This window comes from Glossina fuscipes, unplaced genomic scaffold, assembly GCF_014805625.2.
Source record: "Glossina fuscipes isolate IAEA_lab_2018 unplaced genomic scaffold, Yale_Gfus_2 3, whole genome shotgun sequence".
Taxonomy (NCBI): Eukaryota; Metazoa; Arthropoda; class Insecta; order Diptera; family Glossinidae; genus Glossina; species Glossina fuscipes.
Genome location: NW_023998417.1, coordinates 15,127,504 through 15,154,606, shown reverse-complemented (window position 1 = coordinate 15,154,606; position 27,103 = coordinate 15,127,504). Strand labels below are relative to the sequence as shown.

General features: G+C 33.4%; 1 protein-coding gene across 6 annotated transcripts in view; it reads left to right on the top strand.

Moving 5' to 3' along the window:
* The window catches only part of LOC119634370 (tyrosine-protein phosphatase 99A), a 307,831-nt gene that overhangs the window by 213,122 nt on the left and 67,606 nt on the right, over positions 1–27,103 (top strand). For all 6 annotated transcript variants that reach the window (XM_038028466.1, XM_038028462.1, XM_038028468.1 and 3 more), the window contains 3 exons: positions 6,738–6,919; positions 10,949–11,136; positions 19,404–19,518. In XM_038028466.1, the coding sequence (XP_037884394.1) occupies positions 6,738–6,919; positions 10,949–11,136; positions 19,404–19,518 (485 nt within the window). The remainder of the gene's footprint in view (positions 1–6,737; positions 6,920–10,948; positions 11,137–19,403; positions 19,519–27,103) is intronic.

Sequence of the window (27,103 nt, the reverse complement as noted above, 5' to 3'; positions counted from 1 at the left end):
AAACGTCAGTCCTTCTATGATTTTAATCGTATTGAGTGCTAAATAGAGTTTATTTTAGTCCTAGTGAGCTTTGGTCTCATGAAAGCACACAACGTTGCATGGAATCACTTCAAGCAAGCGTCACAATTCACATATACACCCAAACACATGCAAGGATATAATAATTTATATATATATATATCCAAGCTTGGTCATAAATACAAACCCCATTAATATGGTGTTTATGGAAAGAGTAATGACTTTAAATGTTGCAAGAGTATAGTTACATTCTATATCAAGTTTTTCAAGTTCCACCATAATGGCGGAAAGAGAAGCAGAGAAAACCAACACATATATAAAGTATATAAAGGGTATTTATGTATGAGGAAATTAAAAATAAGGGACACAGTGCAGACACATTATTAGATTTTTTGATAATAAATTCCTTTCCCAAGAATATTGATGAGCTCTGTTCATGTCACCACGTAGAAAACAAAGGCAGTTGTTAATGTATAGATTTAAAAAGTTTCGAAAGTGATTTAAAACTTTTATGCATTAAAGGACTCCTACGTAACGTAATCAATTTTTTAATAAAATCATAGCGAAACTTTTACCTTTAAAAAGAACGATGTTTGTAAAACAGGAGCCTGCCGTTCAATTATCACTTAGTTCCCCCTTTTTTCCCTTTAAATCACTTTGCGAACATCTGGGATTCCACTATGGGCCGAATAAAAGAGTAGTTAAGACCAAATGCTTGATCGGAACAAGACCAAATATGTAAATATTGATTAGATATCAATAAAAGTCTTCAAAAAGTCGTTATCAGATTATTAAAATCTTTGCTATATAAAACGTTCAGTTTACAAGAATCCATTCAAACTAAAAATTTTCCTTATTTCTCATTTTATACGGTATGGCTTGAATCACCATTTTATAACCTTAAAAGGAAAAATAGATATAAAATCTATAAAATTTTTAATAAGAGCTTGGATTCTCAAATCATTTATTCAAAAAACAAATAAAAGTATTGTAATCTAGCGAAGGCAACCATCAAATGCCCTACCTCACCGCGTCCAATAAATGTTTTCATCTGTTTTCGCGTTAAAACCTTAAAAAGGCCTACCATATATTTCCATAAAACGGCATACTGCCCTGTGTGAAATGTGGCCCTAAATTAAAGCAATGTTGAATTGGTCAGGTTCAAATTTTGCTGCAATTAATTCTCTATGTCAAATTATTAATATGATTAGTTTCCATCGCAAAATGCTAAAAATCAGACGCAGAGAATTGGCCAATCCGATCTAAATTTTTCACATAATTATTTCGAAGATTTCAAACCTGTTTCAAGGTTATACGAATGGTTCAATCCAGCCTATCTTAAATAGGATATCTCTTTAGATCAAAATTTTGCCAAATTCTACCAAATTTACGCAAAATATGTTAGAAATGTCGGTCTATGGACAGAAGCCAAGAACAAATAGATAGAAATCGGACGGGCGAAAAGACAAGAGAAAACGGTTCGTAATCGTTCGACGCTATAAAAGGTGGATTCATCTCAATTTTTTTTGAGACTAACATACATGAGCACATTAGCACTTAATCTATTCTCCATCGCATCGGTGTAGGCTATCACTTTGCCGCAATTAAACATGTAATCAATTTAGAATACTCATTAAAAGGAAACGCTCTTGTAACACACAGCTCGAAGTATTTTACCAAATTTTTCTTTTCTTCTTCTCGTTGTTATTCTTCGTATTGGATGCAAAAATATTTGTTCCTTGATATTGTGATTAAGTTGACAATGTGATCGAGTATGGAGAGCAAATTCTTGTTCCTTTTCGACACCAGATCTTGTCAAATAAATCACAAATTCATATTTATATGGCTTGTTGTGGTAAGTGACACAGTTGACTCAAATCAAATATTTGTTTTCCGACGTTTTCGAAAGAAAAACAAACGGAACAAAGCAATATCATATCATATGTCGTCATTTGGTATGAATAGGAATAATAACACAATGACATAACCTTTTTCCTTATATTGACATCTTATTGCTAACAAATGTGCAAATATGCCAATGCGTGTTCCTTAGATATATATAAGAACGGCAGCAGTAAAAGAGAGATGAGACTAAGAAGAGATTCTAAGAAAGATTGAATATGAAGTCAATTCAAATGGAAAACAATTTAATAACAAATCAAATAAAAATATTTGTGATTTAAAAAGAAAAAGCAGTCAGCAAGATACACATGCCCACATGAACGAGCATATGTGTAACTGATTCGGTTATAAAATAAAGTCTCTACTGCACATAAAGGGAATAAATAAAATTGCGATGTTGGTCTCGCAAAACGCAAACAAAAAAAAATTTGTAAATATTGAAAAACTATTAACTACTTCACCGAAGGGCTTGGGCCGTGTATCTATCTATACATACTTGCTTTTACATTTTACATGTTAAAGTAAAGAATATTTATGAAAATTGAATTAGAAAAGAGCTTTGCATTTATTATTCATGTTACATATGATCGAAGCTTCTGACATCGTTCCTTTTTCCTCCTTATTCTCCTTTTCTTGCTTAACATATTCATTGCGGACTACTTTCGTTTCAAAGTTATTTTCTTTATTACGATAAATACCGAAAAAGTAAACAATGTGGTGAAAAATTATAATAAAAGTAAATATAAAGAAAGATTCCGTTTATATAGCAGTTTGCTGTCTATTCTTCTAACACGTTTCGTGCATGCATTCATGCATCCGACCATACATTGACTTTGTTTGTGGCGGCAACTAAAGAAAGAAAGAAAGAAACAACTTTCGCATAAACTTGACAAACCCACTTATTTAAATAGCAACAAAGACAACGACTACCAAGAATTGTTAGCACAAAATGAAGAAGGAAAAGTGCATTTATGTGTACGCCACTACTCTGTACTTCCATTCGTATCTATTTGTGTGGAGTAAAGATATTGCTGTTATGCAGTCACAGTTGTACATGACTTGAAATAAGTACCACGCATGCATGCTAGAGTCGATAGTGACTGCCGGCTATTCTATCGGGTAAACTGGTAGAAAATGTTGTGGTCTGACACAAGAAGGAAAAACCCATAGAGAAAATAAAATTGAAAACTTGTTCTTCGCACATATGGTATATACGGATACAAACAAACTAAGAAACCTATGCAAACGAACATATTTACATATCTAAACAAGCAGTGCCATCTTACGCGTTGTTTTCCAAGGCATAGAATGAGAAAAGATAGAAAATCGAAAGGACAAGAACTTATTGAAAGGATACAATTCTGTCCATCCTTCTCTTCCTGTTGGTGGCTGTTATTTTGTATACGTTAACTGATATACGTATCTATGGATAAAAGGCCTTTTCTTCGATAATCAATTTACTTTTAAATAAATTTAAATTGCACCAACTCTTGTTATAGACGAAGAGACTAAAGCTCGAAGTAGCTTTAGCTAGCTTAAATCGAATTTTAAATATCACCTTTAATAAACATCACAATAACAACAAAAAACAATACTTGAACAAGCTTTCAGAGTTTAAGTAACTTAATGAAACGAATGAGTCTTGGCGGCAGTCATTTCGAAATCAACTTTAAATGCTACTCCAATGCACCTTTTCAATGCTACAAATGTGACAATTAGATAAGGATAAAGTCTAACGTGTTCCTAGTACATCACGGTTTTAAACTTTGAAAACTCTGTTCCCAATTCTTATCAAAACAACCAAAGAGAGTGTTTATTACATTACACTGTGCGAATCTAAAATTTTTGATAATTACGAATCAATCCGCCGATCAATTTAAACGCATTTAAAGCATTAGCTCATTAAGACGTAATTTGGAATTTGCCTTAACAAAAATGTTTATAAACATATCTAAGAAAATCTTCTTTGCATATTTTTATACATTAGCAGATTTGACAAATTTGATGTCCCGTTATTTATATTGTCTATGTACTAATTCAACATATCCGTCTTCGAAAAGATACTTGTTTACTTTTAGCGTGAAAATATACAAAGGCAGCTAGTGAACTTTCTTGAAATATCTATGAGAAAAATATCGTGTTTCGGTTAATATACGATGCATCTTGTGTTTGCAACAACAACGGAATTTATCGAATTTTCGGTACAGAATTGTGCAGCAAACATCCACGAGTCGGTAAAAAACAAGTTGGTTAGTCTTATTGCTAGTCTCGTTCTAGCTACCATTTTGCTTTCGCATCTTAGTGACCAATATACAGTCAAACCATTTCTATAAGAATACGGTCGGGTTAAATTTTTTATAAGGGCTTTAGAAAAAATAACCGCACATTCTTTCTATTTTTCTTTGCCTTCATCCATACACGCGCACTCAGGCCACACATTAAAAACTTACCATTAAGAAATAAAATGAATAAAGAATGGTTTCCATTCATGTGCGATCTTTTGTACATGCACAAGTTTTACTCGCCATACAATTTCATTTGATAGTAAGTACTGCAGCATTCCAGCATTAAAAATCTGTTTTATAGTTGCAGTTTTTTTCATTCCTTCGCATTTAAGTGAATGCGATTAAATTGTGAATGCATGCAGGCATGTATGTAGAGAACGCTAACGAAATACTGCATCACGCTACTCAAACATTGACCCCCGATCACTGACTGACCTGCCAACTCTATCCTACCAAGTGTAGCAAGCATCGACGCAGGAACATTTAACAATCATTTGAGTAGATAATATCGATGAAAGGCACGTTATGAACACAATATTCAATAAGTTGATGGCCAAAGGATTGTGGATGTGCGTGTGGAAATGGTTAAAAGTTTTTCTACTTTATTTCATATGTTTTCGTATATTTTTCGTAAAAAAGTAATAAATAAAATAAATAAACTACAGACCATTGAATTGTGGTTAAATCAAATTACATTATGTGTATTTAATGTGTGTGCATGTGTCCGTATGTGGTGATGGCGTGTATGAGGAAAAGAAAATAAACTGGAAGCGGATTAAATTTTTTACCTACGACGTACACATGCATATATAAATCATTGGCTTACATGGCGACTAGTATAAGAGAGCATAATAATTAAAAAATATAAAAATATATGAATTAATTTATTAACATTTCGGGATATTTTCGTTTAATTAAATTACGATACGCTTGTTGCTCACTTCAAAAAGTTTCTGTGCGTAAACTACTAGTGCATATCATTCCTTTCTCTCTCTGTCTCTGTCTCTCTCTCTCTCTCTCTCTCTCTCTCTCTCTCTCTCTCCCTCTAAACAGTGACGAAAAATAATATCTACAACATCTTTCACCCTTACATGCCCTTACATTCTCTGCAGGAAAAAGATTTTAAGAAGAGTTTTTTTTTATTGTTTTCACTGCCATTCACGTTACATTGTGACATTTGTTGCAGTTTCTTTTGATGTTTCAAAAACTGTAAATTGTTCAAATGTTTTATGAAAATTCGCATTTGGTTACATTAAGTTTAAATACGGTCGCAACAAGTTAAATGAACAAGCACACAGCACGACTAAACCAACAAAGTAGCTGGCGAGAGTTGTATGCTTTGAAGCCGAAATTCCATGAACAGTGATCTCAAAGAGAGAATCCGGAAATCATATCCTGGCACTAATTTTTTTTTTTATTTTAATTATTTTTAATTAATTTTTTTTTAAATATAAATTGATTAAAGTTTAAAATGCTTTAGAAATGGACGAGATATATATAATAATTTTTATAAATTTATTCGGATTGATATAAATAAATAAGGAATATCGTAACGCCCTCTCATAAGATGGATATGTTCAATAATTTCTAAACAATTTTACGTGCTTCAAGGAGATTTATTTAAAAATAGGAAATATTTGTATACATATGCGAAAAGTAAACATAACTTGAAAGAAACGTTTCAGACAGAAATCTATATGTGCATAAACACGTACGTATCCAAAATACGAAAGTGTTAGCAAAGAAATTTTGTTGACAATTTTTCAGAAAAAAAGAAGAAAGATTTAATGGTTTTATGGTTTATAAGAGAGCATTTTCGACAATACACCCACATGTGCACACACGTTATCTATTGAAAAAACGAAAAACTATGGTAGAGCTTTTATTTATGGTTGAAAATATTTGCAAGTTGAAAACTGTTATATTACTTTTGTATACAGAAACCGATGCGGACTAGCCAAAAAAAAAAAATAATAAAAATAAAAAAAAAAAAAAACAAATAAAAAATGTCCACATTCGCATATATATAGAATGATTTATTTTGTTTATTTTCGATATGTAGAGGAAATCAAGCGTGACTCAGTAAGAGACTCGCACACAGCCTTAAGAGGTCTGTTTTCATGTTGTAAAAAAAGGCAGAGAGAAATGTATTTATTTAGAAGCTTATGGTTGACATGCCTGAAGGCCTCTACAAATATTTATCAAAAGCAAATTGTGTGGCATTGATTGTTGCTTTTTTACGGATATTACGGTTGTTGGGGTAATGATCAAAGTTTACACAAACATCTGCAATTTTTCAAAGGGCAAAGCAAAAATAATAATTTACTTAGCAATTGAATTAAATATAAAAAGAAAATTGAATTAAATAAAACACAAGCACAAACAATGCAAAGGCATTTATAGGCACACAAGGAGGTACCACTAAAATAGTCTTCACTCTTTCTGGCATACCTCTTACAACTTTGAGTTAAGTTACATAGTTGCTTGCAAATAGCTATATACAGTTTTTTCTCTTTCATTCTATCTTTGCAGAGTGGGTGAAAACGGTCAATGGGATCAGGTCTCACCGATACAAACTAAATCGAATGTAACGTCATATCAAGTTACTGAACTCATACCTTTCACCGTTTATAGTTTTCGTTTAAAAGCAGTCAATAAACTCGGCATCAGTCCACCTTCAAAAGAATCCTACTACATAGTGACCTTACGTGAAGGTAAGTAAACAAAAAAATTCGATATGCTTTGTTCCGCATGTATGCATTCCAAATCCCCGCTCCACGTTTTCCATATTTTAGATACAGTCTGAATAAATTATTGCTGGATAAAAAACTCCGAAATATACATATAAACTATTGCGCTTGCGCAGTTACCTCATTCTGTAAAAGCGACATAACGTACATGGCATCACCAGCCGCTCGTAGTATGTAATTTAACACTAATCTACCAATAATTTGCTGTACGCTCCATGTCATATGACAGACGTGAGAAAGCACTGGAAATATTATTAGGTGGCGGTTAGAGTAGTAAAATTCCTATTTCTAGAAATCGCTCAATAGTCGGCGGGCCTAGAGACATATTTCAATAGAATTTGAAATCAAATTCACTATTAGCCTTGAAACGTTACGCAATATCTTCTTGAGAAATATGTGCAATTACTAGCACCTACTTTAATAATTCTTATGTGGAGAATTTAAATTTCAATTCTATATATATATATGAATATTTGAAACTGTTGTTAAATTATGTTGGTTATGGGCGTTTATAAAATCGAAATAAAAACTTCAATGAAAGCCACGGTCAGTAATATGAATTGGGCAGGTTACCTGGCTAGAAAGGCTAGATGCCAACTGCATGCAGAAAGAGGGCCATAAGGCAGACTGTTTGATTGATCTTATGATTATTGATGAGGAAGAATTCACATATCTCATAAATGCTGCTCGGGCACAATATTATCGGAGTATTTTGAAAGAATCAATCGGAAAAATTTTGAAAGAATCAATGTAAGAGAACCGATGTTGAAATGTATGTAATTCTTAACACTTGCTTTAGGAATCCTTATATGGAAAATTCAAATGGAGTATGACTTCTGTGAGTGTCTGTCGAATTAAAACGATTTTTCTAAACGCGTGACAATATTTAGTGGGCTACCTATCGCAATCGTTCATTAATACCCACTACGTGAAATAAATTTAAACAGTACTCAAAGTCCTTTATTAATACCTCTGGGTAGTTCCATATCCGCGTCTTTTCTCGCTCGCTTAAGAAGGAGAAAGGCAGGAGTGCTTGCGACCGATGTTCTTGGAAGGTGCAAACAGCTTTATCAAATGAATATGCCCACAATACCTGAATACTAGCAAGCAATAAGGCAAGCACAAACACACATGCATGCAAGCAAGGCAGAGGGAGATAAAAAAACTGTAATGAAATTAATTTGCGTAAATAGCATTCTCCTCGCTCTCCTTTTTTCTTATTGTGCCCGTGTACACGATTAAGTACGCACATGTATTGGGTAATACAGTATGATGAAAAACACTTAACATCACTCAAACGCCTACAAGATGAACACATGCATGACAAATGGAAAAGTTTTTAATAACATTAAAAATACCTTTTAGTGAAATGTCAACACAACAGAAATAATACTCGAAGAGAAGAAAGGAGCATATATCCTCCATACCTGTATATTTACATAAATATATCTAGGAAAGAACAAAAAAGTTGTTGTGCAAAATGAAACTCCTATAAACTTTTAGAACTCGTAAGGCAACCACAACAGCAGGTACAAAATAGCAATAGCACATGAGCATATTCGCACATATATGTATACACATGCACGACTGACAGCATTAGAGGTCACAATAGTTACATTACCATCAAAAAAAGTATTAAAGGCTCATCAAATGAGTTTTAATTACACAATGTTCTTTGCTACAACTACTACTACTACTAGCGCTACAGCTACTACTATCACTACTATTGCTAAAGTAGAGCCAATGATGTATAAACTAACAGGTATCTTTATTCTCAGTCACCCAAAATTTTTACAATACATGAAAGCGTAGTAACTACCTATCCTTTTTGTCGGTACCGAGCGCGCAGAGAAAAACTATTTTTAGATATTGCTACACTTGTATGCATGTATCAGTTGTTACTATTTTTTTTACATAGTCTTTGACCTAAATTTTTATTTTTTTACGATTTTCACCCTACATTGTTGAAGTGTTGAAGCTTTGCGAATTCATTTTTATTATCAAAGAAAAATGCACGAGTACGCATTTACATACGTGTGTTATTCATACCCATGACTACAATCATATAAAAAGAATATCATATCACACAAAGATAGTGGAATTTTCGTCCCGACTTAATCGTCACACCGACGTAGAATATTCAATGAAATTGCATGATTAAAGTTCGGAAGTCTCCACAGTAAGCCAGTAAGTAAGGCCAAGTAACTTCCCTGCCAACAATTGCAACGTTGTCTAAATAAAAAAACTTCAATTTCATTTATTTGCTTTTTTTATGCAAATTAAGAAATGCTTTTTCCGCTTCTGGAGTCTACTCTGGGCATATGCAATAGGTAGCGTCGGGTATTTAATCAATAGCAGTGTACATGCCTTTCTTGCGTTCGTCGGTGTAGTTTTTATACCAGTATTGTCTTTCATAAATGTTCATGTACACTATCCATTTACCTATGCAAAGTTAAAAACAGCAGCGACTTTGGTCAAAATCAATCTATCTGCATTAAAAACTTACGAACAACATCAGGAGGAATGGAACACCGTTTCGTTTTATAGTTTGATTTGTCGTCTACAGAGTTTAGTGCTAATATTAGAATAGACGAAACAGACGCTAAGAAAGTTACTTAAGAGCAAGTTACAAATAAATAGTTTACCTAATAGTAGCAACAGTAAGCAACATGCGTGTAGTAAATGTAAATAAGTAAACAACAACGTGTGAAGTATTTTTTATAATTTCTTTACCGGCATAAGGTACCTCATCGTACTCAAACCAATTTCATATTCGGGTTAAAGTCTTACTAACTTATTCGCACTCATTGAGAGCGCTATTAAAAATATTTAGAGATAGATACATGTATTTTGCGTATGTTTGGGTATACCTGGGTCCGGCGAAATACATGAGCATATAAAACGCAATGTTTACTTGAGAAAGTAAACATAAAGCCCGAATGCATGCCGTACAAAGAGTACCTAATCAGTTACACAGACGCGCAGAATGAATTCAGGTTCAAGAGAAAAATAGAAAATTCCCTGAACAATGCGCAGCGTAGATAATGAAAATTTCTATTTTTATTTCCCTCTTTTTTTTTTCTTTTTTTTTTTTAAATTTATCTAATGTGTTTTATTATGTTTTCGTAAGAGAGAGTAATTTGTGTGCAAGTACGGGAATATGTTTGTTTTATAGCGCGAACGAATAAAAAGCCTGGGGTACCACCGCTGAGCCTCGTTAAAGTGCCCCTCAATGCGAGAATTTCGTACTTTGTTGCCAATCGCCCTTTAAATGTACGCACGGTACACTCCCAGAGGTTTTTCATTTGTATGTCGCTCTCTGATGATGTCAGCACCTGTTGTTCCAACACTTATTGTCTTTAAAGTAAGCTAACCACGTATTAACACATGTACGCAAACACAAAGGGCTGCTGCATCCATTAAAGGAAAAATTCAATGAGCAATTCAACCAGTTACCATTACGTTACAAATGGATGTTATTGTTCCACTGACGTAAACATACACGTTAGAGTAAACATATATGCTATGTTATATGTTACTCCATTTGCCTATACACTGCAGTGTGCACTCTGTCTGGTAGCAGCAACATCGGTGCAACACTAAATATGTTTGATGTCAGATTCGCCACCTTATGTAATAATAGACTGCCAACAAGAGATGTTATTGCATGCTTCACTATGCACACATATACAATCATCTTATTCTGTTTTACTCTCCTTAAAGCAGCAACTTATTGAAAGTCCTGTTTGTAATAAAGCAGAATATTTGAATAAAATTTAATATTCTGCGTTACTCGAGAATGCGAGATGGAAAAAACTCATTTATTTTGTAATAAAATTGAGAGCACGAAACAAAATACATAAAATTAAATTCCATACTCTATTTCTCGCTCTCACTTTCTGTCGTTAATAGACTAAAGTTTAATTTATTGAATAACATTTTTTCGAAAAAGAACAAAACTCTATATAAATTATGTTTTTTTCTTTATTGCAGCGCCGACAGGTAAACCAGTACCTACGTCAGCCCACAATACCTCATCCACCTCTGTATATATTGCTTGGAAACCACCGCCGCCCGATACAATACTTGGAGAATTTCTCGGCTATCGTATAACGTATAGACCGCGAGATCGCAATCCAAATGATACCAAAGAAATTTACATACGCGACAGCACCGTTGAAGTAAGTAACACTCAGAGCATGATATTTCCAATCATAAGATCCTTGTTGTTGCATTTCATAAATGCAATGATTTCTGCTACTCAAGGAAGTCAAAGTTTTTAATTTGGTATACATCAGGGGAAATTCTATAAAGCCGAAGTTAAACTAACCCGCTTGTAGTCTCCCTCGTTGCTTCTCTTGGAAGCGAAAGCCCCTAGTATCTATCATTTTTCTTGGTACGCATAATTCATTCGTACGATATGACGCACAACCTTGAGTACAGAAGAATGGAATTAGTAAACGCATGGAAGGTAGATGCAGTCTAATGAAAGGTTTGCGGGAATTAAGTTTGGCTTCTTCGATAAGATTTTTTAATTCTGGCATAAAACAAGGAATATTTTTCATTTACTATTAATTAAAATCGTTACCCTATAAATGGAGCTTTATATAACTGAAGTGGGAAAGCGCAGATATTAATTGAGGATTGTTTTTTTTTTTGTTGTTGTTTTTAACGAGCCGCATAAAAAGAGTTGGAAGATATTAATCGCACACGTTCACTTGAAGTGGAACATTTTATAATGAATACTTCCATGGTTCAAATGTTACGACCTTTCCATATCGGTTTTATATTTGCTTTAAAGCTGAGTAATGGTTACTTTTCTTAATAATCCCAATTATAATTTTCGATTTTATGAAAATACGAACACATGCGTAGAACATGTATGTGTTTATAGCATCATCATTATATGTAAGTTTTTGAGTTGATTAATTTAATCTGAAGGTGTTCCTATAATTTATGTGGTGCTGTGGTTGTTAATGCTGTCGAAACACAACAAATACGTTAAGTGCAAAAAGTTTAATTCACAGGATTTATGCATGAAGTAAAAGTTGAAAATTTTTGTTATTAAAGCCGCAGCATACATTTCACACACGCACTGATATAAACACATAATCCATATACCGCTTATAAAAAACCACTACGAGTTGTTTAAAGGAGCGTTATGGCACACATACATAGCCAGCAACCTCAATAACAGAAACAACAACAACAAATATGTTTATATAATACAAGTGCTGGTTGGTTGATTATTGAGAAATACATGCATTCATAGCGCACACTTGTACTTGCATATGCATGCATGTGCGTTTATGCAGGTAACGCGAGTAAACATAATTTACAAAAAGACGGGTAATGAGCTTACAAACCCAGGTATGTGCGGGAATTTTTTAAGCAAAATCATGGAGAGCAATATAAAACTTAATTTATGGAAAAATAAAAAATAAACATAGAAAGAAAACTGTAAAAAGATGTAGGAATAGTAATAATGTGACAAACAAGCCAAGAAAGCTACATGTGGATGCAAGCAATGTGGAAACAAATAGAACAGAAGAATTAACAACAATTTACAAAACGACAAGTTAGTGAATTAGTAACTCGTCGTGCTACCTATTCTACTATGCAGAATAAGACCAAAATAGCAAACTATTTGTAAGTCAGTAATTAAAGCTCTCCAACAGATTACCGTCAGACTTGGCTTCAGCATAAAAAAACGAGTTTTTAATATTATTTTATACATTATTTTACGTAAATTGGGTCTAAACAGTTTGCCTGCCTTCCAGATGCGTGCACTACATCAAAAAGTTAATGGGCTTGCTTCTCGCATTTGGAAACACAGTGCACCAGACCCGTCACTTAAATACGGCCCATCTCGTGCATAAGTTAAAAACTTCATTTAGCAATAATTTTTTGCTTTTCTCTCTCACAATCAATTGTCGCGCCCATTATAACGGGTATGTTACGTTTATCGAACGTTTGCAAAATAACCACTCAGTCCAATACACTTATATTTTCGATCAACACAAGCAGTGGTATTAATAGTAGCCTTCGCCCTCGCGTCCATCTAAACAATCCTTGTTTTTACTCATCTTAGTGCAAATCCTGAAGTCACACAATTGTCGCAACCTTCGCTAAAAACTAGCAATCATTTAAGACTCAAATCCGAGTTGCCATTGTCCTAAGCTATGCGGATCTATTCAAGCACATAATTTTAGGTAAAATTCAAAAACTAACGTAAATAAGAAGATAACAATTTTATCTGAATTATCTGTTACTCCCCTTCTAATGACAATAGCTCATTAAATGTATTATTCCTTATCATCCCAAGTGAAAGAGAGTTATGCTTTAAAGAAGTCGGAAAGAAAGTGTTGCTTAAATTCTGCCTAAACCGAACAGAACACATTCTCATTACGCTCAGGCAAAGCTATAAAGTAGAAATAGAAAATCTAGTAGAAAATGGTGACATTTTTACTGCTGCTGCCACCAGAGGCGAGTTTTTACTCCAATAAGCAAGAGACGCAACAAAAGCAATATTCGCACCCACACATATGCACAAACGTATAGGAACGAAGACACATCGATGAACTTTATTTACTATCAAGCAGTTGAAAGAGCAATCTAAAGGCGGGAATACTATGAACACACACACGCAAACATACGTACATACACAAACACACACACACGTACGCATATCTATTAAAAAAAAAACTAATACAAAAGAAAAGAAAAAATAACATAAACGATATCTTGTAAGCCTGGCTGTTTGCCAATGTTTGAGGATTATCATGCAATTTTCATAACTTTAGAGATTTACGGTGGCATTAAGGCATCCTTTATGCATTGTGGTCGACAGGTTACTGTTGAGATCTTTGCTATGTGCGCACCATATAGAATGAATTGTGTATTTTGATATCAAAAGAAGAAAATAAAAACAGAAAGCAAAAGCAAAAAATAAAAAAAATAAAACGTATTCACATATAATACGTACACGCATACATGCATAGAGTGTACAAAAACAAGAGAATACTCCTTCATAAACCACTATAATATCAGCTAAATGCGCGAACATCAGAAAAAATATATGAAAACAAAGATTTTTTTTTTTGGTTTTCTTGCTTGTGGCGCCACATATCATATACACTAGCAACGATACCCGTACATCATACCAAGCACGTTATGGGTGGGCGATAATATGTAAATGTATATATGTATACATGTTAAACCTAAATTCCCGCTTAAAGTTTTGTATGTTAGTCTTGCACATAAACTACTTCTGTGACTATGTGCGGTTTTTTGTCTCTTTTTGTTTGCAATGTGTAACCATTTGCTAAAAGTTCCAAATTGAAGATTTAATATGAAGCCTGATTTTTTTCGCATACTCGTTCTAATGTTTTTTCGGAATTTTCATTTCATGCACACAAATATACATACGCTGATAATATGTTGGCAACACAGTTTAGTTTATGAATGTAGGATAACTTAGACTAACTTTCTTTCCCACTCTTGCACTCCTTCCAGTTCGTGGTTTATTTACATTTCGGGGTATATGAAACTAAGCAAGAATGTGTTTTGTATATATTGAGGAAGAACTTTTTAATTTTTCGTTAGTATGTAAATGCATACACTTAAGCTTATCTAAGCTTATTTATAGAAGAAAGAAGGAAAAATAACCTTACGATATATGTAAACGGTCTGATAGGGGAGAAAACCTAAATTGATAGTATAACTGTTATTACTAAATTCTTTCAAAGGGTGCGTTGTCATGTTTATGCGTACGCGCAATAAATATTTCCCTTAAAACAGCAGATTGCTTATGTTAACGTCTCTATATTCTTAAATTTCTGTATTATAATGTAAATTGATCCTTGAAATTTGTCAAATTTTTACGCTTAAGTAACTATGATTTTGTCTTTGTAAGTACTTTGGATGGCTTCAAAGGGTTTTATTGTGACCTCGTAAATGGTTTTACCTTTTTTCTTCTTCTGCTTCTGTATAGATATGTGTTTGCGTTTACTTACTTTAAATATTAAATTATTTTCACAGTCTCATCGGTGATTTGCCTTCTTTTACTTAGTTTAGCTTTTCAGTAGGGTCAGTTCAGGTGGCACCACATGTACAATTAACAAGTTCGAAGGATCTGTATGCTCTTTCAGCGACACTATAAAGTTGGTTTACATTTCTTTGTCGTTTTTATGAATTTATTTCTACGTCGTCGGTTCAAAATATGTACATTTTTTCGATCCAGTAGAAATTGAAAAAATTTGAAATCTCACACCTATATACTTTCGTCCGTTAGATAACTCATTTACGGCTTTACGTTTCGGAACCCATTCGAAGTCTGCCCACCAGGACTTTTCATCGCTGGTGTTTTACGTATGTAGGAATCCGCCCACTCTTTGATGATCAAATGCAAGAAACGCTTCATGGAAATTTCATCACATCCTTCTTGTGTTGTCCTGTTGCTCCAATCGATTTCAAGCCCATATTTTCGGGATACTATTTGCATACATAGCGCTTAGGATTGTAGGCCGTTGCAAAAGAAATTGATTAGAATTAAAAACTATAGGTTATAATCGAGGAAACAGATAGGTAAAATAACTTATTTCGCAGTTTTCTTGTACTTGACCTTCACATTCGCGTTCGAAAATTTTATACGTAAAAGTATTTTATTTAGACTATTTTAGTGAAAGTGATATGCATGATAAAATATCTACACATGTGTGTAAACTGTCTCACTCTGATGAAAACGAAATTTCCCAAGATGTGGAGCAAGTAATGGGAACAAATAAAGATTTTCAATGTTTGCGATGCTGTAAAATCGATAAAAAAAAGGCGCATCACACAGCGGCCGATTAACGAAAACGCCCGTCTAAGGAACAACTCATTTGCGCGCCTCAAGATAATCTCATCCTCTGGAAAGGACGACAGAGATTAACATTGGAACAATGTTCGTCGCAGTACAGCAGGAAGTTGAAAACTGTGCGTAACAATCAAAGAGAGAGTCGGGATTTACGGTCCCATCTTAAAAATTGAAACCTTCAAATTGAAGACTCAAATTGTCCGTTCACAATACCCAAAAAGCATTAAGCAAATCTTGATAAAAAAAACCCACCAAATTCTACAAAACCTATACACATTTTCTTCACTTTTCGAAGGAAAATGTGTGTTCCAGTAATGATTCATTCATAATGTTGCAATACCCCAGTCAAACATTAATTTGGATGAAACTTGGACTAAGTTCCAACTCGTTTAATGTCATCCGCACCGGTAATCTAACTTTTAAACTTAGGTTACATATACGGTTTGAATACTTGTTGCAAATCTACTGATGGGCAGATCTGATAGATGGATGAATGCGTTACAAAAAAAGAAAGTGTTTTTAAGTACTTTAGTTTAATAATTGTAAAAACCTTCTGCAGAATTTTATATAAATTTTCTATGAAAGTTAACTCCGTTGTGACCAAATACGCACTCCCAAAAAAAAGCTGGCGTTATAAGAAAGTAGCAATCAAGAGAATAGCTTATCGAAATATTGGTATTTAATAAACTTTAGATTCAAAGAGCGCATTATACTACCCATGTATGTAGTATATATATATATATATATATAGCTTATGTGCAATTTGGTACATTCTGATCGAAGAAGGATAAAGATAGAGACATACACACAATCATTCCTCCAGGAACAATTTTTCATTAAGGAGCTCTATCCGTTATAAAAACATATTTAAAAATTTGACATAAACGAAACAGTTCAGAGATACTCGCCTAAGGAAGTTAAAATGGAATATGTTTTCATCGTGTCTCTTAGGCCTAGCAAATATATATAATGAATGAAATGAATATCACCCTCCCTCGGGTGATAACAAAATATAACTCATCGTATTAGATGCTTTGTGTTATATCATTTGTCAATGCTACATAGAATTATTAAAGTTTGGAAAATAGTTGAGACACACATTGGTTCACAGTGACAACGCGAGCAACGTTTTGTTTATTATTTTCGATATTTTATGCAAATTTTTGATCGACATACCAATACGTCAATATTTATGGATATGCACAAATATTATTGCATGCATAGATAAAATTCATCGCACTGATGTAATATATTTCGTGTGCAACTTATTTGCACACGCGTTTTCAGAAGAAAATCTTCAACTCTTGTATATTTGTAAGCATTTTGGAAGCGAAAGTATGAAGAACTTTAGAGTGCGATGAGGAAAAGGGTTCGATGTGGATAAGGGCTTGAATGAATCCCAACAGAGCGAAGGTTGAATGAAAGAAATAGTATTTGAATGAATGGAAAATGCGTTAAGACAGTGTAGACGCGCACATTATAGCCTAAAACAAGGATGTGTTGAAAAAAGAAAAAGAATAAATTTTCTTTTTTTCTAAATTTACTCACATGTATATATATATATATGTATATATATGCACCAACAAATTCACATTCTTTACATATTTGGTGGTGTTTGTTTTGGAATGATTTAGTTTGACTTCATTTTGAAACTCTGCGAAAGCAGTCTATATAAATACATATATATATATATATATTATACATGCATTTACATATATATCGAGAATCACGTTTACAACTTTCAGTATAATATTTCAGCATTCAGGCGTCTTATGCAAAACTATTTAGGAAACAATAAAACCGGGTCATAAACAGAAAGAAAAAACGAATACGTTTACGTATCCCTTATTTTTCTATTTCGATTTTCGTTTTTCCCTCACTGCGTTTAAGCGAATTAAAAAAAAAAGAAAAAAAAAAAACTATTTGCGATAAGATTAAAATGTACTCTAGGGATAGAGTACACGTTTATATGTACATGGGAGTCTGTGTGTAAAAGTGGGTGTACATGTCACAAACATACATTTACCTATATATTCATGCATAAAGCTTACATGTGCGCTATATGCGCACGTCTCCAATTGAAGAAACAATGTACGTGAGTATTATCGCTGGTAATGTTGAAATAAATACTTGCAAACAGAAACATGTATGCACGTATGTTCGAATGTATAGTTGAACACACACGCAAAGAAAGAAAGTATGCATAAGCTGTTTTAAAAAGAAATTTAATGGCGCTGTTTTTGCTTTTCATCGACAGAATTTATGGGATTTCTTTTTTCAGCATATTTTGCGTTCCTGCTTCGCCAGTATTGGGAAATACTCCTCGTTGCCGCTTTATGTGCATTTTAAATTTTAATACTCTAAAAATGCAAAAACATATATTTATATACTTATGTATGGCGCTAACCAGACTTCTGAATCACTCGCATATACATTTGCATTAAACGCATACACAGGCACACGCTTAATATTTTACTCACAACATATGTTATTATTTATTATCTCTCTAACAATTTTTGCGTATGCATCACACTTTACTTTAGTTCTCATTCGGTGTGCGGCACTGCGACTCATATAACATAAATTCATCTATACATACATACATCTACATATAACACATAATAATGCATTCAAATCATAACTTTGATTCATTGCGAACGTTGGATCACAGTTTGAACGCTTCTATGAACATTTTTCATTATTTCTTTTTTCTCAGAAAATGTTATATTTATAATGCACACAGTTGTTGTGGTCCTATTGCTGATGCTGCTCGTTGCTGTTGCTAATCTGTGTCAAACGTCTATGATTTGCAATTTTCAATATATCATATTGGATAGTGAAAGTCACGTTTTCAAGTCATACGAGCATCATCGAAACATATCTGCATTATGTGCCGTTCCCCCCAATTTCACCTCCCGCTCTCATTTAATCACACTTTTTTTTTATATATCTATGAAAAATATTTATACATAAGAACTAATCTGCACATGCAGTTATAACTAAGAGTCACAACATAAGTTGGATAGTTCGGTGAGACCTGTTAGCTTTCGTCCTTCATTATACAGGCTAAAGAAAACATTTAAAAAAGATGCCTTAAGTTCAAAAAGAGCAACTGAACGCGGATAGTCAGCTTTGGCAAATCGCCGGTGAAAGCACGGCACTGGCCTCCATTATTCAAGAGGGTATCAGATCTTCTCCCTAAAATCTTTGTTACAACCAATAACTAAACTCAAGTGTTAAGTTTACTGCTGCCCCTTGTATTGTAAATAAGTTTCGATTATTAGTATAGAATTCTTAGTTTTGTATCAATTTCGACTCGTGTCAGTAGGCCAATCGCAAACTCCTGCGATAATTGTCCGGGCCCTTAAACCCATACTTATAATACAAAGCCCATAGGCCTGATAGATCAAATAGATTGATATGCACGGCATTCCTTAAAAAAAAAAACCACCCTTTCATAAAGAGATTACTTACACTAACTTATTTAATAAAAAAAAATAAATGAATAAAATATTTATGCTTTATTTTATCGTGTACTCCTAATTTATTCATTTATTTACTTCTTCTCTTATTTTTCTTCTTTTTTTTTAGAGTCACGAAATTCTTAACTTGGAGCCCTACACACAATATAAAGTGACAGTTCAAGTTTTTAATCCGGAAGGCTTGGGACCAGAAACTACCATATTGGTAATGACTGATGAAGGAGGTAAGTGAAATAGTTGCATTATATTAATTAATTAATTCCATTATCTAAAATATATTGAAGAACTAAAAGCATAAATCCATCACATGTGCTCACTACATGCATACTTCCTTAAGAGTTGTAAGCTTGAAAGCATTTAATAGATTTTATCAATTATTTATTATATATCTAAAAAGCATTGCTCTTTCGTATTCTGGCAACGACAATGATTTTTCACACAATTTGCTAATGATAACAGATTATGCTATCAGTTTAATTAAATTTAAGAAGGACAAAAACAACAGAAAGTTCTACATATTTTTACTTTACGTGCACCGATGACTAGTTAGGGGCATATTAATTTTGTCATCTCGTTTATCGCAGCCAAAAATAGGTATCAAAAATTTCGTGACATGCATTACAGTCGATTTACATATGCCTATCTCACCGCACCTTATCCGTATTTCGACAAATCTGAAAAATCTTTTTGCTCTGAGGAAACGGGATCGTAACCCGCTATGGTAACATAGAAATATGAAAATGAAGTATCCGCATATATTTTTACAGTCCGCATCAACGTGCGAAGGTAGGATGAATAGTAGAAGGGGAGAAATTTTCGAGAAGTATTTGTGAGGATCTTGTGATTAATCCGAGTCTTTGCAGAATCACGCGGATTATTTCTTTTAACAACGATTCCATTTGTTCGCACGTTTCGCTTAATGCTTTTCATATGAACACTAAGTCAGTTACGGGAACTTGCATTCAATAAAACTGTTGCGATCAGTAAGACCAGCATTCCAACACCAGCGAGTGTAGAAGTGCAATAAAGCGCACTTTTTATCGAATCTAAGGGGGTGTATTCTGACGCTGTGATCGGTCACTAGCCATATAAGAAAACAAACTGTATTTTTGTTATGCTTATTGTGATTCTGCATATGTCGTTATATTCCGAAAGGAGGGCCATACTAACTAAAATGCCCCCCAAAAGCAGTTTTATTACACAACAGGCTCATTAAGTATCGGAATATACACAGAAAACAATGTTTTGTGATGTCTCGGTGATGTTGCTAGGAATATGGCCATCAATCTTAAATCGCTTATAATGCATAAGCGAACTTACCGTCTCACTGAGAAGCAGTAAAAGAATGATGTAACTGTCATGTTTCAAAGTTTCATTACTTCTGCGGATTGTGAAACTTCAAGTCGATCTGTCTTTTTAATCGCACAACAAAATTGGAGCTTAAACTAAAAGTAACAACGGTAATTGTCCTTAATACAAGATATTTAAAATCGTGTAATGAGTAACTTAACTCTGCAACGAATTGATTTAAAAGCAATAAAAGCGCGTAGCTACTTTTGCAAAATCAACAGTTTGCTGTTCTCCTGCCCCTCTTCCTCTCGATAACATGAAAACATTATTAAAAATTTCTCATAAATTAATTATTAAATATAATATTATTTTTCATATTTCTTTTTGGTTCACTACTATTGTTTGGTAAGAGCAAACGTTGGTCTTAATATATGAAACTCTTAAGTTTTCCATTTAATAAATAGTTTATTAAAAGCATTCTACTTGATAAGGCATCAATGGCACACATACACACAATTTATAGTAAAGAACAAAAAATTAAAGTTTTATGTTCTCTGAGAAAATCCACCAAATTAAATGGGACGGAAGCTGAAAGAATTTTCTCCATTACTAGATTAAAGTTACGACTAACTCTTTCACAACTTCACCAAACAAAATTTTAATCCTTAAAGAAGGATTAAAAAGAATTTTAATAATGCAGATAAATCCCAATGATACTTAGGGCGCAAGTAAAAGAAAAGTTAGGCAATTGAATATTGAGAACTTCTTACCCACAGATAATGTTTGTTAATCCAAAACAAGATTAAAGAAGTATTGCATTGCAATGAAACCGTATCGAATGTGTTACGTACGTGTGCCATATTCATTTCATATTTCATTTCATTTTCATTTAAAGACAATATTTTTCAACTTCAAATATGATTTTTTTAAAAACTCCCGAATCTCTGAACCATAATAATAATAAGCAGAAAGTGTAGGACCGATATGTTGGAAAAGAGCGAGCCCTTTCGCATCTTAGAATGTTTTTCAGAACAATACCACTTAAAAAATGAAACAACCTCATGGGTGTGAAAGCACAAAAAACCGAAGAACGCATCCCATCGCCTTAAGCGGACAAACAAGCAAAGAGAACGATGGTGTATGCAGTCGGATGAACTCACAAGCAAATATCAGATCAGGTTATTACACCATTCGGTAATACAAACGTTTGATACTTCTGAGATGTCATACATATAAACTAATAGTCTAACCTGATATACGTTTATTGGTTGATCCACGAAATCGAGAAATTTTTAGGGGAAAAGGCGGAACTTAGCACAAGCACCCTACAATGAACGTCGAGAAGTGAAATCAAAAGACCAGCGTATCTAAAGCAGTTAAATTAAGAATGAATTATGTTTTGACCCATACATGAAGTCAGCATTGCAATGAAAGGCAAAAGACAAATTCTTTACACCGCAACCAATGGTTGGAAATCTAAAATTTATCAAAAATTTAGATGCCAACCGCTTAGAATAACTGTTGTTGAAATATTTTCATGTATTGACGATTTTGGGGATGGCATGCTTCAAAGTACATTTGTGTTACTTTAATAAATTACAAAATTTAAGACCATAAGAAGTCTTTAGTAAACAATACATAACACCTCCTTAAGCCAGTAGCTAAAAACGTCTTTTGTAAAATTAACCCCAATTGTTGACATTGCAGATTTTTTGCTTTGTTAAATGGTGTATTGACAGTTCGTATGGCGCAGTTGGTGCCGGCAATAGTAATGGGAGCTGTATTGAGATAATTTCACAAAAATGCAAAATATCCAGCAACATTGCTGGTAATGGTTTCAAGTGCTGTAAAATATTTCTGCGACTTTATGCAGTAACATCATAATACTGCAGAAATATTTACAACTGAAGGCAAAGCTTCAGCTCAGCCTTAACACCTGCTGTATAATATTATTGTTGTTACTGCTACTGTTTTATGTAGTTGCTTTCACTTCTCTCAACTCTTTGGCCGGAACAACGAGACAAGAAAAGTCATACACCCCAAGAAAAATGTTGTAGTATTAACTCGAAATTTAATATGCATTTTTGCCTTACATAAAATCAAATATTGAATTTCCATTTAATCTCCATTCCGGATCTATTAAATAAACTTGCAACACTACAGTGTTTTCAAACGAGTTGTTGTGTAAACTTTTCCAAAATTTTGGAACGTGTCAGACTCTAGGAATATGGGCCTTGGGGAAATTGAAACCGGATTCTAAGTTATGACCTATGATGATGCATGTAAACTTACTGATTGATCATGTTTCTTGCGCTTTCCCAGTAATCAACTTTACGTTTGTATAATTTTGAAAGAGTGAACGAAATCACTTCACAAACACAATAAGTGCACGAGTTTAAAGTTCTATCTGAGGTGTATTTTAATTTTGTTGTGTGTAAATGTAAAACTTTGTATATCATAATATCGAGTTTTCTTGGTAAATATTTCGCTTTTATTTATCCAAGGATTTATTAGCAAGATTTTTCAAGAAAAAATAAAAAGAAGCGAAATATAAAAGAATTCACTTTACTCATACATAACTTATGTTCTAATGTGGACTTGTGCGTGCACTCTAAAGATTATGGATTTATGATGGAAATGTTTGCATGAATTTGAACTTATAAAACATCTGTTCAAATTGTTGAGTACGTAACCTGAGGCAGTATGTAACACCGTTTGAATACGAATACGAAATTATGTTACTTTTGTTCTTTTGCACCTACTTTTAAAAGATTAAACGGTAGCTAATAATAATAATTATACTAATTTTATCCTACTGTTTGTAACAACGCGGAGAAACGCACTAAAAACTCACTCACAAAGATATACAAGTTGTTGACCAAAATGATCGGCTCGACGTGTTCAATCGATTTGGATAAGCCGCCCCTCTCTATCTCTCTCTCACTCTAATCTCTCTACAACGACGACTATATTTAAAATGATCAAAACGAGACTCCTTTCCAAACAATGTAAAATGAAAAAAGCTTATCACCTCCAATCAAAATCGATGTGAAAGTTGATGCAAATAATTGTCCAGACTGCTTTAGTAAATATCCTTTTACGTAACACAAACATCTTCTTTTCGAATTTTCGTCATAACTGAACTCAAGTCATATGATTTGAATATGTTAACCATCTCTTTGCGAACAGAAATTTATTGTCCACAAGATCCATTCTCCACCTACGTACATCCAGTGTTATCTTTACTTAGTTCTCTTTGCCTTTTAAGAGAAGAAAGAAAAGGTTGTTGTAAAAAAGATTGCTGTGTCGTGCTTAAACTTCTAGAGCGCTTTCTTCGTGGAATACTCTGTTTTCAGCAGCCGTCCCGGGCAAACCTATTTTGAAGTTAAATGATTATGTCATATCCAAGAGGCGCTATTTACGCCGATAGCTAAGCGCACGCAAAGCTCGTGACGAACTTCCTTTATAAATTCTTCCAACGTTTTGAATTTACATAATAACCATAGTCATGAACCATAATTTAGGACTCGTCCAGTAACATAAGTCAACATAAAGCTTAATCGTGAAGAAATTGATGTAAGCTTCCGTTGCATTTAAATTTTAAAGGCCATGTGTGTGCTCTAATTTTCCAAGCAAGAATTGTTAATCACTTCGCGAACGCGTTTATATGGATCTCTGGAAGACTTCTGTTCGCGATTAATCTTGATTTGTTATATTTAATTCAAAGTTTTTTTTGGAGCATACATTATATAACAATTTACATAAAAATACTATATTTACCCTATACGCTCTATGATCTTTTCGGTATATATGCGTGAATAATACAAATAGTATGACATATGCAGTCAACATTTGATTATGATTATCAATAATGTTCTGTCGAAATAAAACAAAAAGCTTAAGTAGCACGAGTGACTTTAATGGATTCTCGATCCCAAATTAATTAAAGCATAGATATCCTTACATTCGTTTTATGATAGGAAAAAATCTCATTCAGATCATATTTCATTAAAACTTTATCTATCTACCATTTCTGCTATGGTTGTGCACGTTCGGTCATCTATATGTTTCCTTTCTTCTTTTCTTCATTTATAAAAATTTAAAGAAGCATTTGACAGCCAACATCATATCTTAAAAATGAAATCATTATTTAACGAAAATCTTTGAAATCTATTTGAGTCGATTGCCAACGACAACAGACAACACACAAACACCCAGAATACAAGAATTGGAATAACAAACAACATTAATATCAATACATCAGAAACATAGATAGATGGAAAGTATAAAAATGAAGCTAAAGGTGATAATGATGATAATAATAATAATGATGGTGATGGCGATGACGATCATAATGACGGTAATGCCAGCAACGATGGCTAAAGAAATGAAAGAAGGCGACGAGACTACTTGGAATAGTAAATCAATAATATGCATATTTAGGAAAAATCTTAAAAAGCAAAAGTCAATAACAACAAAAAATGCTGACAAGGCAATGAGAATAATAACACAAATCCCAATGACACTGATTACGGCAAAAGAAATCCTTTTCTAAAACTTTGCAATACGAAAAAAAAGAAGACAGAAATTAGGAAAAAAAAGAGAAAAAAGGAGGAGAATCAATGATAAGCATTAAAGATAGTAGAAGACAGCGAGCGAAAGAAAAAAAATTTGCCAAAATTAATACTGTTATGAATTCAAAATGCTGAAGAATAAGGTCTTGCAACTATGAAGCAGATTTGGTTGGTTTATTTTGCTAACAGCGAGCAAGCTGACAAGAAAATGACAAATAATTTAATTCCAGTCTAGGAAAGCATGCCATTCAACTTACCACACATCATGCCATGTCTCCCTATCAAGCCATACCACAATACCAAAGCCGTTCAGCCAGTTAAACTGACTTAAACTTCAACATTTTTTACAGAAAATATTTCACAAACTTGGCTTTTTTCTCAATCTTAAAAAGAAAAAGGAGAAAAAGAAAGAAACTTTCAAACAAAACTATGTAAGGCATGCAATAAAACGAATAAAATTTAAATCTTCTCGGAGAACAGAAGGAGGAAATATTGAAGGAAATGGTTTCTGCTACCAGGCATCACCTGCTGCTCGACATTTCATTAAGAGCTTTTGTCGTACACATTTCGATATTATTCAAGATTGTAAAAGCACCGGAAACGGAAAATATGATCTATTTATATGCATACATACATACACATACAATTTGCACATATATATATATATACAAAGTTTTCCTTAAAGTAATAGTCGGTTCTCATTATTTTAAGAAATTAACTTTACGCTCCACATCCTTTGACTATTTTCGAAACATAATAGTCAATTGCTTCCTTTCCAAATTCGAATAAACTGAAAATTCAACAAACGCACCCAAGGAGCTATGTACACGGATGGCAACTGTTTTCGAACTTGCCAAAACTTAAAGAAAAGCAAAGTATAGTTTAAGAAAACCTTGCTTGCACTGTCTTTTTCTAGGTCACAAATAAAGTTTCGGGTCAGAAATATTGAAAAAATAGCAACGCAGGACTTTACGCAAAGAAATAATATGTGGGAGATATATTCAGTCCAATCCCTTCGTTGCCATAATTTCTGTTAAGGGGTCAAAAATGGCAGTAGACAAACAAATCTTTGTAAAATGTTCGTAATGTATGTGGAAATAATTGAATTCAAGATCAAGATAAGAAGGGGCATACAAAAATACGAGGCAATTAATTTTTTTATAAAGACACCTACACAAACGCTCCGATTACATATCTTTTTCAAATTCTCCCGCTCTGTCACAGCACGTAATTCTTGCGAATTATTCTTAATCGTCTCAACAATATCCAGTTGCATCGAGCAAGTAAAGCGCCGTGAATGTGTATTTGAGTGCTCCATTTTTGGAATTTGGTTTAAGAGGGATATTTTCATAACGGTATTAATCATACACGCACACTTCGATGATATGAAATACGTTTTTTATTTTAGAAAATCAACACATACTGACCTTCCATAGGAGGAAAAGAGAAGAGCGCGACAAATTGTTAAGACCTATTACCTAAGAAAACATTTCGCAATTTTCTTTCACTAGCGTCTGTCTATTCCTTTTATTACCCATAATTGCATTTCATTCAAAAATCAAGCACTCTCTTGTGATATTGTTAAAAAAGCTTAAGAATAAAAATATATCTGATCAGCGAATTTGACGCCGGAAATATGTTAAAAGTCAAATAAATATTGTAATGAAGTTGACGCGCAATCAGTGTCAGGTGCAGTTCAATACCATGTATTAAAAATCCCTTTCCATATTCTGAAAGTTGCATTCATAAGATTTCTGAAATATCCCAGAATAATAAGACTTTTGAGAAAAGAAAATTAATTTAGTTAGTCCATGTTTTGAGACGATTACTATTTGCATGGAAATGAGATGTAGTTCAAACAAACAAACCTAGTATAGGCAAATAAATGCATATGTTGTAACTGGTAAAGATCGGTACTCAATGATCCGCTTTGACCGGCTATAAT